This window comes from Octopus sinensis, unplaced genomic scaffold (assembly GCF_006345805.1).
Source record: "Octopus sinensis unplaced genomic scaffold, ASM634580v1 Contig07101, whole genome shotgun sequence".
Lineage (NCBI taxonomy): Eukaryota > Metazoa > Mollusca > Cephalopoda > Octopoda > Octopodidae > Octopus > Octopus sinensis.
Window position 1 is genome coordinate 75,138 of NW_021829832.1, and position 21,101 is coordinate 96,238.

General features: G+C 40.2%; 1 protein-coding gene across 1 annotated transcript; it reads left to right on the plus strand.

Annotated features, from left to right (window-relative positions):
* Positions 1–6,047: 6,047 nt before the first annotated feature.
* On the plus strand, positions 6,048–7,016 carry LOC115227708 (acetylcholine receptor subunit alpha-like 1). Its single transcript, XM_029798457.1, has one exon. The coding sequence runs from the start codon at positions 6,048–6,050 to the stop codon at positions 7,014–7,016; it is 969 nt and encodes a 322-aa protein (XP_029654317.1).
* The last annotated feature ends 14,085 nt before the right edge of the window (positions 7,017–21,101 follow it).

Sequence of the window (21,101 nt, forward strand, 5' to 3'; positions counted from 1 at the left end):
AGACTTGGTTTTATGTGGGGATTTGTTTTTCTGCGGCGACTTTTTTGATACTCTTCTATTCGGAGGGATCGTTTCGGGCTTTTCCTCGGCCTCCCTGCTTTGTTCGAGTTTCATCTCTTTCAGCAAACAAATTTTCCGTCCAATCTCAGTACGTGCCTTGTCCAACTCCTTCTGCATGGCCCGAAATCCGTTTAACTGGAGAATTTTCTCGTTTTCTCGTGCCAAAATCTCTTCCTCTCTGCAGTCCTTCACAGTCTGGTGCCAGTCATTGAAAGCCCGCAAATTGTTTTCCTTTTCCTCGATTAAGCACTCAATGACCTCATCATTCAAAACAATTGGATCATCGTCCGTCTCTCTGCACGTGAACATTCAAAATAACTGTTTTAAATGGGAAAGGTCAACTTCCACGAGGACTTGTTTGGCTTGCTTTATACAGTTTTGCAAAACTTGGTCAACTCTGTCGTCAGTCTCTGAATTGGTGTCGATATTCTGCGACTTGTAATACTCGAGACGAGAATTCATCGACTAGTTTGTATAAAGTGGCAATACTTTGGCATACCGCCCAGGCTCGGCATCCTCCCACGCCTTTTTGACCGCCTTTAGTCTTTCGTTGTTGTTGATGCTTTTGACGACTTCAATGTCATCCTGGCAGGTTAAATGACCAGCCATACGTATCGACTCGAACAACTGACGATTTTCAGAATCCAATGGGGTTTCGAATTGTCAAAATACTCCACTGGGGATTCACTTTTTTGCTTTTCCTTCTTTTTGAGTAGTTTTTTGTCAACGTTGACAGGAATGGTTTCTCTTTGTGTGTGTACTGGACATAAATGTCAACTGAATGTCAACTGTTTAGTTCGTTGGCGTCAAGAACGCGGAGAGTTTCGACGAATTCTTGTTCGGTCGGCGACATTGGCCAGTCGTAGCTGAGGGAACTTACAGTGAGGGACATTTTCCCTCTGAATTCGACCACAGGAAATATAGCAGAGCCTATCCCACGTGCTGATTGAACCAAGTTATCCGAGTCGAATAATTCCATGAGAATGGGAATCTCCGGATGAGACGTCTCCACACGCACAGTGGCCGCGTGATTCTCAAAGGCGTGCACGTGGTAACTGCAATTTGTAGTTCAACAAACTTGGCAAAAATAGCAGTTTCCAGGGGGACGTAGTAGTCCATTATTTCTCGGACATAAAAGTTGTGGGTGACTTCGTTTTTCTCAGGAGTGGGGAGGGCGCTGTGTTCTCCCACTAGACGCAGTTTCCACTTCCCTCCGGGTAGCGGGGTGCCTTTTGTCACTCCCTCCGCAAAAAAAGTATACCCGTTCTAAGCCATATAAGAAGCGGAGACTTGATTTGGTTTGTAGACCGCGGGAGCTACTCGGTCAAATACACGGGAGAATTCTTGTCCTGAATCGTTGTCAATTACTCTGAGACGACAACTGGAGAAACTCGCAAACACTTTTGGAGCCAAGAGAATTTCCTTGGTCGCGTGGAAAACTCCCCGGAAGAGAAGAAACCACGTATTTGCTGGCTGGTCGGCGTATGCGCCAACGTAGTCGCAGAACACCACGTGATTCCACTCGCCGGCGTTGAACGGGAAAAATCGACTGAGAGACGGGAACTGGGACAAAAGTGACCTGGAATAATTAAAAGTGAAAACCGAAAAATATTGAGAGAAAAACGTTCAATGTTCGACTCCAACTGGGCCCCGAGGTCAGACAATTTTTTAGCATATTCTTCAAATTTAATATTATTTGTATTGACGCGCCCTTGCAGTACTTTCCTTATGAAGTGGCAGCGGAAGAATGATTGCAGTTTGACGATCGCTACTAATTCGTCCGGAGTCCAACTGAAGTAAATGACAACAAATACATTTGCTGGGACTGATGGGACATTCCTATCATTTCATAAACAAATATTAAATACTTTTTGAGTGCCTTTCGGTCCCCTTTTCAGTTTTGGTGCCTTTCAATGACTTAATAAGACCTACTTTTTTTAGGATGTTTGGTTTTTATTTCCGACGAATCTGAAAATGTTTTCTACTCAAATGTACTTGAATTAGCAGAGCCTTTGGAGGTCTTCCGATAGTGCAGTGTAGTAAAGTCCAAAATAAGTGAGCGAAGATGAGGCTTGAAGTTGTCCATGTTGTTTTCCCCTATTGTGGCCGCGATTTCATTGAGGAGAATCTTGTTGAACGCCTTAAATTAAAAAACATATTTATACTTCAAAATAACCTTCCAGGGACGCCTGTTTCAACGTGACATAAGGACAGTGCAATTTGTGAAAGGCTCGCCACTGTTCTTGCAGTCCAGCCTGGTCATTCCACATATTCAGACAATTGATGAACTGCCGTCCAAAATTAATGGCGTTCTCCACATAGCAGGCCGAGTCCTGTGGAATGTGCAAGACAGAGTACCTTGCCAAGACGTCCCATTAACCCATCTTCGTCAAGGACGTGGAAGGCCGTGTTCGACAATAATTGTGCGTGATATCCCCAGGTGGATGTTGCCATGCAGCGTAGTACATGTCGACTATTTTAGTTTAGTTGATTGGACCCTTTCGGCAAAATCAACATCTCCGATCGGGAGCCAGTTGTTTTAAGTGCGAGCAAAGGGCAGGAACCAAATTCTACTTGTCTCCAGGTGTGTTGTTCTACAATAAACTGAACGTGGGAGTCCAGGCGTTTTGATTCCATCGTCGTTTGATTCCAAATTTCCGAATCTTGCTCACTCACTGGCGTCGGTGTCTGAAGAAGTGATCCGTCATTAAACGAGAGGGCAGTAATGGAGATCAGCAACTCGATCTGGTCGGCCGAGTCCGTCAAAATGAACATTGGCAACTTCTCGTCTGGTTGGAGTGTCTTTTTTTCTGAACTGAGTAGAAAAACCTGTGTTTGACTTGATTTCTTATCTTTGTTAGTGATCTGTGCTAACCGAATATATGTATGCTTGTGATTGTAGAGGTAAGCCGGAGGTCGGTGGTATATGCACAAATATCTGTTAATGCTTCCATTGGACATTACCGAAAACACGTGAAAAAATCGGAGAAATCAACCCACAGTGTATTCAATAGAGTTTTAGACCAGTCTTTGTTGATGTCCTCGTCCTCCCTTTGCCTGGTTTTCTTTTCTATCAGTCTATTGTCGATTTTAAACCCGATTGTTTTAGTTCGTCGTTAGACGGTCTCTTTCCACGTTCTTTGCTTTCTTTTTGATATGAATCAGATGAATTTATCCTGGTTGTCTTTGACACTTTCAGAGACACCTATTTTGTAACAGACAAGGTGACAACTTTCGAACTTCGAGGATTCGGCGTGTCTGCTTGGAGTTTCGTCGTCTAAACTAAAACTGAATTACAAACACTGTCCAATCGTAGTTTATTATCTTCGTTAATGTCGTCTTCAGTACTCAACTCACTTTGTTGTTTCAAATCTTTTTTCCTATAAACAAAGCAGTTAGCAGGTCAGCCCAGACATTGCTGAATGTATTCGAAAGTTTGTGTAGGGAGTTGAAATCTGGAGGCATTTGTATTCCTCGGGTGGAATCACTACAAATATTGATTGCCCACACCAATATTTGTCTTCTTGCGTGGCCGGATCAGTTTCCAGGGCGGGTCTTCGGGTTCAACTGGCGGAGGAATTAAAGAAATGTCCCTGGTTTGCTGGAGGAGAACTGGGTGGGGATTCGACTGACTGAACCCAATTTCCCTCATTTTTATACTCACATCAGCCTGGAAATTTAGTATACTGGACACACCATTTGCTGCAAATCTGTCATGTTGAATGGGTAGTTGGGATGCTTATACTGAGCAGTGACTATGACTGCAGGGAGCTCTGCAAAAACATCTTCCTCGATGGGAGATTCCCTCTCTGGCTCAATTAATCACAATGACAATAACTTGTTGACACTTTTTCTCGTTTTTTGTCGTCCTTTTCTAAATTTTAGATAATCTATCTGTTTTTCGCAACTTTTATTTTTCACGGCCGATTCCTTCATGTCTGAATTGATTTCCTATAGTCTTTCAGCAATTGACAAACCGGTTGATTCGAGCATATTTCCAGAGCGTCCTCCCTGTGCTCGTCACTTTCCCACTTGTAGGTTTTTAGAAATCGTTTCAAAAGTTCCCAAACAGTGTTGTACTCCGTGTGCCACATTGGAATCGCCTCAGGCAACCACCCTGTGAGGCATTGAATTACGGAAAAGTCGCCAATCTTGCCGTCCTTCATACTGGATGTATAATATTGAGAACATACTCGAGCATCGCCACTTTCAGCAGTGCCTTGGTCAGGAGGAGAGACCACAGTTCGTTGGGAATGGAGGAAGACACAAAGAGGGGCAAATTATGTTCATTTAAAGGAATGAAATCGTCAATAGTGACCTTTCTCCAACACCCCATCCAGTATAGTTTGACACAGTATTTTCCATATTGGTTGTACGGGCTTATGTTGGGTCCTTTGCTGACTTTGTTCAATGCAAAAATGTGTTCCCACGGACGCCACGCGCGGAAGGATCCGTCGGGCATGACATAGCACTGCAAGGCGGGATCTATCACCCCGGGATTTCGGACGTGGTTCATTGTCCAGAGGAAAGTGATTTCACATATTATATACCGGATTAGCTGGGTAGGGAAAGGCCGGGTACCTCAAACTGGTAGATGTGGTCATTGCACGCAGTCAGATCGAAATCCCAGAAAGAAGAAGGGTCAACGACAACCGGAACTTTTTCAATAAATTCGGCTGGTTTGTTCCAGGAGATGATGGCCTGCTTCATTGGTTCCGGAACGATTGTTTTTTCGGGATCTTCAAAATATAGGCATGACTAAAAGCACATTAAAATCTATTTACAAACTGGACGGGATTTGTCCTTCTCCTTTGGTTTTCCTTGAGAGTCCTTGATAGTTAATCGCACTAAAAACCCATTTTTCGTTGTTTATATCATTGTCATTCCATTCTGGCCAAATGTTGACCCGCAGTTGTTTTGAACCGAGTGACATGCGCCTGTTTGAGACGTCTGTCCTTTGCTGATTATATTGTATTTAAATACTTTAAAGGGGGTTTACTGCTGGTAGTTGATTGAATTCTGTTCACTTTTTTGGTGGATTTCATCGTCTCGTTGCTATGAATACTTGAAATATTGAAATCTTAATTAATAATGTTAATTAAATATTTCTTATTTTATTTTCATTATTCAGAGTCTTTACAACCAGTCTACTTAGTAAATTCATTTTGCAAAGAATTCATTGCAGTTCAGATTTATCACAATGTCGTTCTTATCCCTGACATTTTCTTCATGTAACTCCACATTTTAAATGCATAAGCGTCAAGACTATTTGATGACCAGATCAAATAAAAACTCCTATATTTGTTTTAATCACATTATGTTCCATCCGAAGAATATTCTCTCCGAAATGTGTAATCGAAATGGTTTGATTGTGAAAATGGCTTATTTTATTTAGGCTCACATTTCCTTGACATCTTTTCTCGAGTTTATTATTTGTTAATTGCTCCTGAATAAAGGTTTCATCTAAGAAAATGCTTTGATAATATTAACCTCTAAAAGAAATTCATTTTATTTTTCCTTTGTTGCAATCCATCTCATTTTTTCTATTTTTAATGGTTATTTAATTAATGTCAATGTCAAGACATGTTATTGATGTATTTCCATTATATATATTTGAGAAACCAATTTTTACTTGATGGGGAAAAGCTTTAAGGCAGTTATATTAACAATTTTCATGCTCATCCAACTAAAATGTGACGAATATTCCGTAAAATTATACGAAAAACTTTTATCCGACGACAAATACAGTCGCTATAGTCGCCCACTGGGTATCAATTCGACGAAACTTACCGTGAGACTGAGTTTAGGTTTAGTTCAAATTCTAGAAATTGTAATGGTGATAATTATATTCGCTTAGAACGAGAAAAATCAAGTAATCACGACGAATGTTTGGCTGCTGCAGGCTTGAACTTATCTAACATTTAAGAAATGGGTAGACGAACGGCTAAAATGGAACGTCTCGGAGTTTGGGGGAATTGAGCACATTTATGTCCCGACCAACCTCATTTGGCTGCCCGACATTGTACTATACAACAAGTGGTGTCGTTAACCCGATTATTAGTGCTGAGGGGAATTACGAAATAACCACGGCCACCAAAGCGATTGTGTTTCATGACGGGTTGGTGGTATGGGAACCTCCGGCGATATATAAAAGCTCATGCCCGATAAATGTACAGCATTTCCCCCTGGACCATCAGGAATGCTTCTTGAAGTTTGGATCGTGGACTTATAATGGAGATGAGGTGGATCTGCAACACATTTCCGCCGAGAACAATGAGATGATCGTAAATGGGATAAATTTAAACAAATTTTATCAGAATATTCAATGGGAAGTGTTGTCAGTGCCCGCGAAACGATACGAAAATTATTTTTCTTGCTGCCCTGAGCCATACCCTTGGATTCTGTTCAAGCTAAACTTGCGAAGGAAAACAATGTTCTACACCATAAATATGATCATTCCCTGTGTTTCCATTTCCTTCCTCACTGCACTTGTATTCTATCTCCCGTCAGACAGCGGAGAGAAAATAACACTCAGTGTTTCCATACTGCTGAGTTTGACCGTGTTCATATTGCAATTCACCGAAATAATCCCGCCCACCTCAATTGTAGTCCCACTGATCGGGAAATACGTCCTTTTCACCATGTTTTTAGTGACCCTTTCCGTCGTTATGACAATTGCTGTCCTGAACCTTAATTTTCGATCACCGAGCACACACAACATTTCTTTATGGGCTCGGAAATTTTTTTTGGAGTTTTTGCCACCCTACTTGTTCATGAATAAACCCCACTTTGATAGTTGTCACAAGTCACCTGTACAAAATGACAGACTGTCTAAAATTATTTCCCAAGAGAGGAAGAACGACGGAAATGATTCAGGTCTCCATCGAGGTTCACGATACGTCAACTCGATAGCCAATTGGTTCCGTGACCGAGACGCGCATGCACAAGTTGGGTGATGATGAACAGTATTTTAGAATAACGAAGAATGGAAATTCATTGCAATGGTGATAGATAGAATTCTTCTCTGGATTTTCACAATTTCGTGCATTATTGGAACTATAACAATACTTACATCCAGCTCAAAAACGCACCAATGGGAATCATTCGATTAGGCCTATTAATACACAAATTAACTCTTATAATTATTTAGCTATTCCTCTAATACCATATCTTTATTAAATTCCTCGCCGAGGACGACAAGGTTGGAAAACAAAACATTTAATAGCAGAATCAAACAAAACAAATTATAGGAACTTTAATGGCAGACCGTACAAAACTGGTGCGGCCCCCACCAGAAAAGGCATTTTACAACGTTTTCGTCCCGCGGAAACGGCGTCGGAGAGGTACTCGACTCTGTGTTTAAAGCCGACCTGAAGAAATCCTTCAAGAAATCGGTCAATGTCCTTATCAGTGACATCCCACAAATTGGATATTACCACTGGACTAAAAATGAGATATAAATACGACCATCCGGAAATGAGATAGTCAAAGATAGGTCCATACGACTCGTAGACGCTGTCATTGTTGGCATTAATGTCCCTGACATTAGAATGCCCTCCTCGCTTCTCGGAACCATTTTGCAACAGTCCCGAGCTGCAGCCCAACAGAAGTACGGCAGATCGACAGTCTGTCTTGCGCACTTTCCATCCGGGGATATATCGACTGCCACTTCCATGCCCGCAATATATTAACAAGTCCATGCAGGACAGGTTTTCAGCTATTTGGTGAGGTGTGGGTGGCTTGTCACACTCCCCTTTCCAATTAGGATAACTACCATTCTAATACAACCACAACCTTTGAAATCTTTCCTTCCAAAATTTACTAGTATCCACCAGATCGCTGGACGGGTTGAGAATGTAATACACTTTGGACAAATCAAGTCCCGAATTATAGATCGAGTTGGTCGATGAACGGTGGAGGCGAAGAGTATACAAGAGTGATCGATACGAGGGCATTCTGTACACCGAACGACCTCGGAGGGAGGGCATAGATTCCCATGGCAGTTGATGCAAATCCTGTTCATACAAAACAATATCCAACCCCGTCCAAAATTAGGATCAAATGCCGCTTTTTAATCCAGTCGCCAACATGGACGCCAGCTAAAACTGTATTCTCGAGGTTATAGACAATTTTCTAGCACATGACTATCACAAATAAACCGCCACAGATTTATCCAATTGGTATCTCTTTGTCCACCACTTTGTTTGGTCAGTTACTGTGGTGGTTGCATCAGAGTCCTTCAATACAAGTTTCATGTAAGTTAGTGCGTCGTCCACCTATGGGTTGAGCATGTCGACAAACGTGAGTGCTCTTCAGGAGATTGAACTTTGGAGGAGAATCTGCCCGCAATACACTCACAAACAGATAGCCCGCTCTTGCATTCGAAGATACAACTGAGGGAAATGCAGGGAATCGTGCAATCTGGACAACAGTCCAATCTAGGACATAACTGAATGATCATCACTCGATGGAAGTTCTTTCAATGTCTCGTCGAATTTGTCGTAGTCGATGCGGTCTTGTAGAATTCCAATGCAGGTGTCGGAAGACTTTTTTCTTAGAAGAGAATGTATATGCAGATGAGTGAGAGTACAGCCAGTCCCCATTGCCAAATAATACGCGGCCAATTTTTCATTTCCGGACAAAATGTGCATTAGTGTCAAAAAACGGGTCATGTCTTTAAATACTGGCTGTGGCTTAATTGATTGACAATCCTGCAGCAATTGGCACAACTGAGAAATCTCTGTGCAATGAAAAAAAGAGTTTACCTTTGCTACAATCTTTCGCCTCATCAGAGTGCAGATGATCGTTCAAATTGAATTCATGTCGATTATCAATGAGGGGAACCAAGTTGTTATCAATCTCGACCAGCCCAGGCACTGTGAATTACAATAAGACTCATACGGGAGTATACACTTGGTTTAAGGACATTTTTCTTAAGGGGGGCCATGCATGTGCCTCGCTGGACGGGAGGAGAGGGGGGAGGTGACGGGGCAGTCTTTATAAGCATGAATGCATCTTGGCATGGAAAATGTTGAGAGAATTCGGCCAAATAGAGAGCGAATAGCAACTCGAGGTGATTCTCCAATGAAATACAACTGTGAGTTAGGAGGGACGTCCTCGTCTGAGACAGATATGACAGCACTCTCTTTGCATTGGCTGGAGAGTGCACTAAATAGAACTTGAGTCTCTCAAATCCAAGCTGAAGCTTATGTCGGCGAATAACATTTTTGGTATACGAATGATTGGATCTTTCAATATTTTCTGTGGTCTCCAACAGAGAATATTTCGAGTAGAATTTTGCTAGCTTGTCTTTGATCACTTTTACGGAGTGGAGATTTTTCAAAGCATTGAAGCGGTCATTCGCAGTAGCAAACAACAGACGGTTGCGCTGTCCTGGAGACAAACGGTAACTTTCTTGGTCCCTCAATTCCAGAAATTCGAGTACAAGGTGAAGCAACGGCAAATCGGCACAGACAGCACATTTACAGTTATTTTCGTGAGATATTCAAGGACTTTAATGTCGTCGTTGACTACGGCCATTTTGGCATCGAAAGGAGTTTGTGAGTGGACAATCGAACTGAATGTATCATCGCATAATGAAAAGTTCATGTCGAGTATGGAATCCTGCAATATTTCATCCTCATCTGTGGACACATTCATGGGCTGAGCTGCCAACTAAATGAACACAACCGACCAGAAAGGCACAATAGTCTCAAATAGTCGTTATTGGGTTTATCCTCACAAGTCAGCAGAATGAAATAATAAGAAATGTGTACACCCGACTGAATATAGTCTCCTGCTTTGATCTCGAGTGAGGAAAGGCGGCCGAGGAATGTAATAGTCCTAATATGAGTAAGATGGCCTACCGTCTCGTAATCTGCAATTGACTGGCCAGACGAAGTCCCTCGCGATAAAATAATCTCGAATTGGATGGCGACCCAACCAACAATAAAGCATCCCCCATCATCATAATTTCGTCCAACAACAGATCAATGACAGTGTACTTGTCCAGATGAGTGCATCCTTAACATGATTACACTTGTCAAACCGGTCACATTCTCTACCCCACTTATTTCCAGGATTTGTTCGACCATTTTCCTGATGAGAGAAAGGGATTTGCCTGAATGTAAGCAAACATAAGCCAAACTGGCTGCATCAAGGAAATAAGACCCGTCACACTCGCCATTCGTGCCTCTCTTCATGTCGACAAATGCAGATATATAGGACAGTCGAATAGAAATAGTGACATTCTCGATTAGGGAGGGAGATCGGTATTCCTTGTCCTTCAGTGAATTGCATAGAGCGTGGGCATCCTCAATCTGCGTCTCACTCACACATGCAACCATATTTCGAGAAAGGAAATACTCTGCACGGACTAGGCCACATCTGACCAAACAAAGGCTGTTTAGGGATTTCATGTTGTCTACAATACTTGCACATATCTACCGAGAGAACTAAGGACCATCCTTGCATCGTCGTACAACTCACATCGCAGCAATACTCGAACCAGTGAGCAGATTGCATCCACCGTATCTTCAATGTCAGTACTGATTCTAAGCAGGAGCAGCAACGATGAGATTTCCCGATCATACTAGAAATGGTACTATTAGACAACCATTTGATAATATCGGTAGATGGAGACTATGAGCAAGATGTTCGTGCGCGTGTCTTGATCACAATTCGTTTCGTTTTCCAAGACGGTGGAATATAATTCATAGGCCTTGTCCAGGTCTTCTAAATACTCTCGTTCGTATTTTATGTTGACGCGGCAGGAGTTGACCTGAATTCGGCCTTCCACCTCTTCCTCCCCTGCCTTTCCTTCTTTTTTGGGAGTCCCGTTGAGAAGTATGTTCGTCTCCTGTTTGTATGACAACCACAACTAACATGTTGAACGAGGACCGTATAACACTCTTTGTAGATGAACAGACGCAAATGTGCATTCGCCAACTCAGTAGTTAGGCACCTCACTGAAGACTTGATTTTCGTAGACTCTTTTAAAATACACAGCGCCTCATTTTGATAGGTGAATGCCAGTTTGAGCAGCCTAGGATTAAACATAGGTAGTCGAACGAATCTTGCTTGTTGCTACAACGCCAGTAGTAGTTGGCGAGTTGTGTCTTGAGGACATACATGTCATACTCACTGACACTCCCCATTCTAATTTTCTGCAAAACGAGGTCAGCCAGTGGATGGGTGGAAGGAATGCTGCAAATTAGTATAACCACAATTACATGTCCTCCCTGTTCAATGCAACAAGGCGGGAAACCACCCCATTCCAACAGTCAGTCAACAGAGGGAATAAATGGGGATTGTTGTTGTACAATTCAACGAGACACGCGAAGACTGCAGAAGGATTGTCATTAAACTCGGAATCGAGAACAATGTATTTCCGAAACAGATTGTGGTAGAGCGTCTATAATATAGAAATGGACGGACAGTGTTGGAGTGTGCAAGAATAGTATCCACTCCGAGTGCATTTACAATCACGGACAAATGGGCGTGGGATACTGCCTTGAGTGACTCGTTCTGATATCTCAACATAACGCACGACCACGTCGACTGCGATTATTACCCAGCGCATACCAATTTGTTCTACAAGATCAGTAGAGTCATCACGCAATAAACAAATGACATCCCCGAGAATGTTGTTTATACATAAACTCGGAGGTTCTGCAGAGTTGATGCACAGAATATACTCAGGTTGGAGTAGGGGGAACCATAAAGCACTGAAAACAACTTCTTAACGCCATCCACAATACACTTGGGGACATAACCCACGAGTGAACAAAGACTCTTCGGGAAAGAGCGATGAATGTGTGTCAGGGAATGGATGTAGACTGTAAAACACGCGTAAAGGAAATCGGAGACAGTTTCGAAAACAGCGGGTGATTGGTCGGTGAGTTGTTTAAGAATGGAGTCGGATGCATAGATTATGCAATATAACACATCTGACAGTGGCTTCAGATTTATGTAATTTTCTTCACACCCAAACAATTCGAATGCCCCATTTAAAATCTCCTTGTAGCGTGCAAAATTGTGGATAACAGGCGACCTATCGATTATTACCTCCACGTACAGCATATCCGAGGACTCTAATATGGCCAGTGCAAAGTCACCGACGGCCACCAATGTGTCGATCTTGAGTCGAGAGGCCTCTTTTATTTCCAGAGAATCAGTGAGAGAAATGAAATTTTGGACAAAGGCGGCGCAGGAAAATTTAAGAGAGATGAGTGTCCGCACACTCAACCCGTACACAAACAAAGCAGTGCAGACAGGAATGTCATCTGCCACTGCGACCTGAGTTGAGAAATTGCCACAAGAAAGTGCCTGGGCAATAAATTTGTTCAAGTTTTCCACAATGAGAGGAGCGAATTGCCCAGCCCCACGAAGCTTGTCTCCCATATTTTTGAACAGGTGACAAGCTTTTTCGGCGGTGAAGCCGTAGAACAGAAAGGACTTGTCGGGAGTTATGTCGGCAATCTCCAAATATTTGGTCCGTAGGTTGAATGATTCCAGGAGAATGTCGACGTGTTCATTCAGTGGCAAATTCTTGTCCGCCAGTTTGTCCAATGCTATTGCCTTGTTCCATATTTTATTGGCGCCGGCGTTCAAAATCTGCATGTCAACATTTTCCAAGTTTTTAACACAGCTTGCAAACATGGAGGATGCCAACAAGAAATCACACCTCTACAAATGGAGTGATTAACTGACCTCTTGGAGTAATACGTGCTTGAGGGATAGGTACATCAGCTTTGATGATTCGACGGATCTAAACAGGCTTCTGTTCTCTAAGCTCCATTTTAACAATTCCTCGAGAGTTTGATTTATTTCTTCCTTCTTAGTGGACTTGGTCAGTTGTTGGCAAAGATTTTTATAGATATCCATGCCACCACAAAAACAATAAATTAGTTCGCAGAAATTATGTAATATATTAAGTTAACTGGTAAACCAAAAATAATTAATAAAGTATATGAAAAATAAACAATATTAATATTTTATATTCCTTCTCATAAATTTTATACCTACATTTATTGGGAATTCAAAACTTCTTATAAACAAAGTTACAGTAATGGAAGTTTTCTCTGTGGAAAATGGCTCATCTACGCACAATCCTCAAACCGGGAAAACCAAACAATTCGAGCTCCTACAGACCAGTTTCCCTACTCTGCTCCATGTCGAAACTGCTGGAAAAACTTTTCCCTGGAATATCAAGGGCTATCTCCCTGACAAGCTCTTCCAACACGGATTTAAAGAAGGAAGTTCTACTCTGACACATTTATCCTTTTTGACCAGCTTTATTCACAAGGATTCTCACAAATGCCCGGTCACCAAAAGACCTTTTTTTGTACTATTGACCTAAAAAAGGCCTTCGATTCAGTGTCGATAAAAATCTTTATCCAGAAGATAATTATATCACAAATCCCAGCCAATCTCAAACTGTGGATATCAAACTTTTTCAATAGTCGTAGAAGCCGTGTTTGCATTGGACAATCGAGTTCAAGATCAAACTCCTCCCAAACGGAGTTCCGCAAGATTTCCTCACCAACTTGCCCAGAAAAGTCAGCGACCTCCCTCTTCACCTCAGACAAAAGACTCGGAAAGAAGTCAGTAGTTCTTACCCCGGACAACAACGAAATTCCGTTTTGCCTAACTCAGAAGATCCTAGGAGTTACGTCCGATGCGCAAATGTGCTTCTCTCCACACATGGACAACGTCTTGACAAAACGCGAAAGAAAGACCAACGTATTGAAGTGTCTCTCTGGAAGTTTGGAAAGCACCCTGTACTTGGATGCCTATACAACTAGTACATCGTGTCTTGTTTTTCGAATGCATGCAAGGTATGGGGAAACTCCATTTCCTGGTCCAGTAAACGGAACATTGAGGCGAGCCTGAAAAGAACTCTAGCACTCACGTTGGACAAAAGGTAGAATTGAACAAAAGGCAGTAATGGAAGTTAAAAATGCATTCATACACCTCAAAAGCAATTAGTCCGCTGGTATGAGGTATACTGGTGGGTTACTAAAACATGCTCCGCTTAATGTTGGAATATAATCACCGAGATATTGAACAAGTTATTGGAACTTCACTGTTCTCTCCTGTTGGGACATGGAATTTCAATCCCAATACACAAACCTGAAAAAAAAGAAGGATCACTGGGTGGACTAAGGCAGATTATCCTACTGTTAACTATCAGAAAAACCTTAGCGATTATAAAGCTTAACCGTATACGAAGGTTAGTGGAAAATACCTCTCCCGAAGCCAAAGTATGTTTAGAAGCGGAAGGTTTACCTCAGATTTTGTACGGAGTCATAGATGGCGTATTTCAATATGTTTAAAATGGTCAAAAGTATTCCACATTCTAAGAATCGATCTTTACAAAGATATTTGACAGTTTTAACAGAGAAAAAATCACGAATATACTAAAGGAACTGCTTGATGAGGACTGCCTGAAACTATGCCATGGCTAAGGAAAATTAAAAAAACTATGCAATCTATGTAGTTTTAGATTAATCAGGTTAAAAGTGACATTTTCAAGATGGAGGCTATTTGGACATATTCTTAGACGACATCCAAATACACCGTGAAACCGAATGATGGAAAATTATTTTTACACTGGAGGTAATAGATTCTGAGAAAGAAAGAACCCTACTCCCAACTTGTTAAAAAGTAGACTACGCAAAAATCTGACGAAAATTGCTGACGGCAGAGGATCTAAACGATGTTCAAATGAGAGGCAAAAACAGGGCAGTGTAGGCAAAAATAGCAGAGAGAATGGCCAAAACGCATGGCTCAAGCAAAACTCGCTTAACTAACTAAACTCTCATAAATTTTCAAAGTGTTTTCCTATCATCAGAGATTTCCTAATATAAAGTTGTTATAGTCTATTTAGAATTCAATCAGTTTGTTTCGTGTTATCATCGAGATTGATCATCACAAAAGGCCTTCAAAATGATATCAAATAACAATTATAATACCTTATCCGCTAATCCACTCTGAGTTAGAATCTGACAGCTCATTTGCTCTCACAAATGAAATAACAAAACAATTATTTACCACTTATTTTCTGCCATCCTTTAACAGAAAGCATAAAATATCACAAAATAACATGGAAACCACCCTAACTCATCAGAACTATTATTTTTAACAGCAAGAAATAATAAATGTATGAAAACCAACATTAAACAGTCAGGCGTCTATATCATAGACAGCAAGGACAGATCTATCAGGGAAGCCCAGTTCCCCCACAGTGAGATAGTCAGGCCCGTCCGATAATTCGCAGGGAATTCTCCTGAGAGGGTGAACGAGTGAAATAGTCATTCTGTAAGGAGCGTCCTCATGCAAATACGCGAATCGGTAAATGTCCTACTCTCTCACACAGCCGACATACACGACAAGAGTCAGTTCCCATAAACTTCCTATCGATGGTCCGACCAGTGGGGAAGCGGATTCTTAGTTTGAACACACCACTCCCCGACTCGGAGGTCTCGGATGCCAACTCTTGTCTATACTCTTCCTTCAGATTATTCCAATCCTGACAATTACGCCACAAAGAGACCTGTTCGTTCACCTCCAAAGGCTCTTCCTGCATTTCGAGAGGTTCGTCGATGATCTGCTGCTGAAAATTAAAGAAAGCAGTCAAACGTCGTTAATAAGGGCTGTTTGATATTCCTGCTGTTGTTGGGCCATGATATGTCTCGACTCCATCCTTAAACATGTCACCCACTCGAATACAGGAGAGCTTCGACTAGTGCCTTGTTCGCTAATTTGCCATCCACACTTGTCAGGTTTTGGATCAAACCCCGCGCGTCTAATATAGAAAGACCAGCAGTACTCCTTATGTTGCCGATTTGGTAGACCACCGTGTTATTATTTGAGAAAGTGATGACAAAAACAGCAGGGAATGAATTTGTGGCAATCCGGGACTGCACTGCAAATACATTTACGACACAAACAGTCGAGTGGGAGATTGTCTGACTCGGAGACTGCCCAGAGAATCATGGGAAATGAATTGACGGCGTTGATTACCCTCCAATCAAACAACACGTCACTGCACTCAAATACAAGTCGAACCGCTGGAAATGTAAGCACTGGGCGTTCTGACGGTAGAGATAGAGCAGTGCAGGTCTTTTCATCTCAAAACTGAATCTGCGGGCCTGCGCTCTCAAATGCTGCATGACTTACCGTCTGATAATCGCGGGTAAAGTATTCAAAGAGCTCGTAGTCCGGGGCCTCGGAAATGTCGCTGATGACTGGAGTCACAAAAAATGACTCTGCAACTAAGATGGAGCAAATACTCAGAAATTCAAAGACTGTCTGAAGGATGCTGATAAATGGGCGGAACAGCCAATTATTCCAAATGAGAGAGAACAGACTATCCACAAATAAACACAAAATATCAACGAATTGGCGGGGACGGGGTCGTCTTGCTCGTTTAACTCGTCTGCTTCGTCTTGTTCCTGGTTAGCGACTATTTCTTCCACAGAAAGAGGCCTGACTACAGGATCCCCCTGGATGTAGGAACTAGCAGCCTATAAAGAATCACGGTGTGGGGTAACTTGGGGATTCCATTCAGACACTTCTAGGAGATTGATGCACATTTCGATGTCTGTGAGCTTTGACTGATTCTATAAATGTTGGAATATGTATAGACCATGAAGTGTGAGAGAATACTCCGTTCTTCCTCCGTGAGGGCGTCCATTGCTGTTAAACATTAATATAATAACACCCAACATCAAAATATTTTTAAAACGAATTCCGATTGTAATAATTCACGGTATAAAGTTTATATACAGAATTAAATAATTTAGTGTAAACGTATTACATACAACTTACATATATTGTCCAATAATGAGTCGTGTATTTAATCCCGATCAAAAAGCCGTTAAATCAGTGCTGTGTCCTTTAAAGCAAAAACTCTGATGTTTTTGTGCCGCAATCACGCTTGTTTTGAACTCAGTGACTGAATTTTCCAAGTTGATAATAAATTGTGTGTCTATTTGTTGTACTGAATATATTTTGCTCAAATCGAATTAGCAGAAAGACTGAGTAATCATGGATGAAGATGATGGCGGAGTCAATTTTTAGTGGATGATTGGGTCTCAATTGACAGAATTCCAATAAGAATTCTCCCTTTATGTAAAACTACTTATTTTTAATAAATACTGCCCCTTTTTTGTTTAATACGAATTATTTATTATCTCATATCAAGTTTTTTTAGTTTCAACCGCGTAATATTTTTTAAATATTTCATACAACTTTAATTTGTTCAGACTATAAAACTTGAAAAGAGTTTTACAGTCTATATAAAATGCTGATTTGTTGTTTTTATGTGTGTTCCATAAATGCAATCTTACTTGTATATTGTTGTTACTTCAATGAATACACAATAACCGAAAAATAGAATAAGAACTATAACTGTCAAATAAGTAAATAAAAAAGGTAGAAGTTCAGGAATTTTAATTTGCAATTCTGATAACAATTATGATAAGACTCAATGAATGATTTCCCATAGCATTCTTAACAATATTTCACTTAAACCGGCAAAGTAAAAAAGCATCTGAATTTTTATTAAAGATTTGATTTAATTCCTGATTAAGATAAAATCGATACTAGGAGGTCCCTGAAATTTTTTAAAGCACTTTGGGGGTTCCCGTTAAAAAAAGATGGAGAAACGGTGTTGTAGGCCGACAGACATATCTCGATATTTATTTCATTCTCAAATAAATCAAAGAGCTCATAAATTATAAAAACATTTTAAATGTAAACTGAAATAAATAATTAATCCTACAAATTCCTGACAATCAACATTTGACTTGATTAAAAATCGAATATCATGTCATCTTTACATTTATGATTAATCAATACTAAAAATAATGCCACATGTGTTGATTTAAAATTTAAAACGAAGAATATTAATTAGTGCGGTCTCGGAGTTAAACCAAATAGTTAATGAGTCGTGCGGTTTGGTCGATTAACAAAACCTATAATGCACTTTAGTATCGTGCTATCAAAACAATTCGATAAAAGATAAATCAACGTTAATTCGATCATTCTCACTCAGCTTAACAGCATGCTGCTAATTATGTGGATAGTTGCCTCTTCAGTTTCAACCGCGAGACTGGTCTCCTTGGCAAATTACGTCATTAAAAAAGGGCCCGAAAAAAGTGATTTTGGTCATAGCATAGTCGTTCCAAGAGACAGTATTAATAAAAAGTTAGGCTACAATCTCAAATCACAGAGTGTATGTGGGATCCCCCAACCAGGCTGGAGTGTTCTACACGTGCAACTTATCGAAGTCTGAAACTTGCGAGAGAATCGAATTGGCAATTAAAAGTAATTTATAATCATCCATGAACTCAGCCTCTTACCCTGAGTATGAAATTATCATGTCAAGCAGTCACTTTGGAGCCACACTCGACTATTTCAATAAAACACTGCTGGTATGGCCCAGTTCATTCTATTCAGGTCTGTGCTCCGAATTTGAAGGTAAAAATTTGGCAATCTTACGGAATGCCCGGAGGCTGCATTTTATACCCAAATATACTAAACATGTCCGATGTCAAATACTCTATTCCTTGCTTCGACGATAAATACCCGACTAGTTTTAATGCGCTGTACAGTTCCTGTGTTTCTGGGTTCAGTGCAAAACTTACGAATGTACTACTTGTAATTACATTCCACAAGTCAGGGGAAGTATTGTTTGGAAGTCCAAACTTCGCGTTAGGTCTCGGGGGAATTATTGCAAAATCGAATTTAGTGTATACTGGGAAGAAAGACAAATATTTCGGTTATTATATTATTTGAAAATTCTAGGGTTCTCTGTAGCATATTGGAAGAATATGAATGGATACGATTATATTTACACTTCTGCTCTTAAAGGGTCTTCGAAATTTGGAGGGGCGGTTTACTTAATTGAACTTAACGGAACATATTTTCACATTAAATGGAAATACGAGGACTCCCACTTTGGTTCCTTATTTGGACATTTAGCAAAAATCGGTGATACAAATAATGATGGGTAATTTGCTATATGTTGAACTGCTTTTAAGGTTTTCTGAGCTGTTTGTATCCGCGCCATTTTACTATGCCACTAAAACAGATGGAAAGAAATATTCAGGTGCAATATTCCACTATTCCGAAAATAACAAAGTTTATTGACGACATATATCTGCAGGACATAAATAACGCAACTGTCCCGACTCTCATTTTGCATTCGCACAATTTATCAGATGTGGTGCATTCCAACTTTGGTTACTCCTTTGAGCTTGTCGACATTAATAACGACAGTTTCGAAGGTTGGGTATTTAAGAGTGTTTCAGATCTTATTGTGGGGGAACCAAACCATGGGAATGGGCGAGTCTATATTTACTTGGGAAACAAAAATGGACTTTCGAGCATTCCCGATCAGGTCCTCTTAATGCAGGGATGTAATTCATAGATTATAAAGGCTGAAGAACTAAACTATTCCTTAAAACAATTTGGTTTTTCGATTAAAAAAGCGGGAGATCTTGACAAGAACGGATATCAGGATATTGTAGTTGGAGCAAAAACATCAAATATGGTTTGCACCATTAATTCCTAATTATTAGATCGCCATGCTTTTTTCAGTTTCTAACGTATATTTAACTTATTCCACAATCTTTTCTCCTTTATTTGTGTCTGGAACACCTCGTAACTCATGTGTTGTCAGGGGAATTAGTGGAATCTGCATCAATAGTCAGATTACTGTCACGAGCAGTGTAATCATAAGGTTAAAAGTTATCTGCTATTCCAGGAAGGAAATTGACATTAAATACAAATTGAAAATTTCCAGCAACATAAACAATCCACTAACTTTATTTTACGAAACTGGAACTTTCGAGATTGAAAAGAAAATAAAATTCAAACCAAATTCTAAACGATTAGTAGTTTCGAATTTGATTTTTGTCACGGTACAGTTATACTTCTGAATTATAAAAGACTTACTTTTATCAGTGGGATAAATCAATTATTCTCGACGTCTGGTTTTATTCGCCATCTCAAGATTCTTCATATTTCGATGATGGTTTAAAACCTGTCAAAACTCAAATTATTGTCCCAGAAATATTCACTAAAAAATATTTTGTAATGAATTGATCATATTTCTCAGATACCCTTCAACAATCGTACTCAGTCGGGCACACCAAAAATCTTCATTACGAGCGATTTGCCGGATCTGTTGTTTTTTAATCATAATTTAAGGAAATTAATTAATGAATCTTCAATTTTCCCAGTGGCAAATACATTCAGGATAAGTTATACTATTGAAAACAGTGGAAATCTAGTTGAAAATGCAGTGTTCCATGTGGATAGCACATATCCTCTTACAATCTACCACAAAAATGACAAAGTTCGTTTCGAATATTTTTACTGATTAGATCAAATGTGATAACAATATTCATGGTTTGATATTCAACTGCACTTTTAATGGAAATTCGATTGGATTTAACGAGATGATTTATTTTGAACTTTTTTTCAAATTTTCAGGGACAATAAAATCATTTTTTCTTCCTGCTTTGAAGTCATATATCACATCGTTTAATGTCTTTTGTCATTTAGATTTAGTTCTCATGAAGAAAACATTTCCAACGACGATTGGGCGGCCAACAACTCTACAGTGCTCCAGACATTTCACAGTATCACCGGGTTATTCATAGGCTTATTTATTTTTCAGAATTTCGACTTTTTCGTCAATAAAATTAAAATCCAACGAGGTACTGACCGAGATTATTCACCAATATAATGTTTTAAATGACAATTAATCGAGACAGGTTACTAAAGAAGGGGACTTGAATCATCCAATTCAGTTGACTATATGGTGGCCGTTATTTATTGAGGACGGACTTTTACTATACCTCACGCACCTTCCACAAGTTTGGACATGTCCATATAACAAAGGTTGTGGGTGGAAACTGCTCAGTTGATGAAAAGTATACAAATCCTGTTGGGTTTCAGGTATTGTGTGTGATGACTATACATGCTAGGAAAACAAAGACTATAATTACCGGGATAAGAATATAAAT

What these genes read in the sequence shown, in the direction of transcription:
- LOC115227708 (XM_029798457.1), top strand. Translation starts at nt 6,048, where the DNA reads ATGTCCCGACCAACCTCATTTGGCTGCCCGACATTGTACTATACAACA.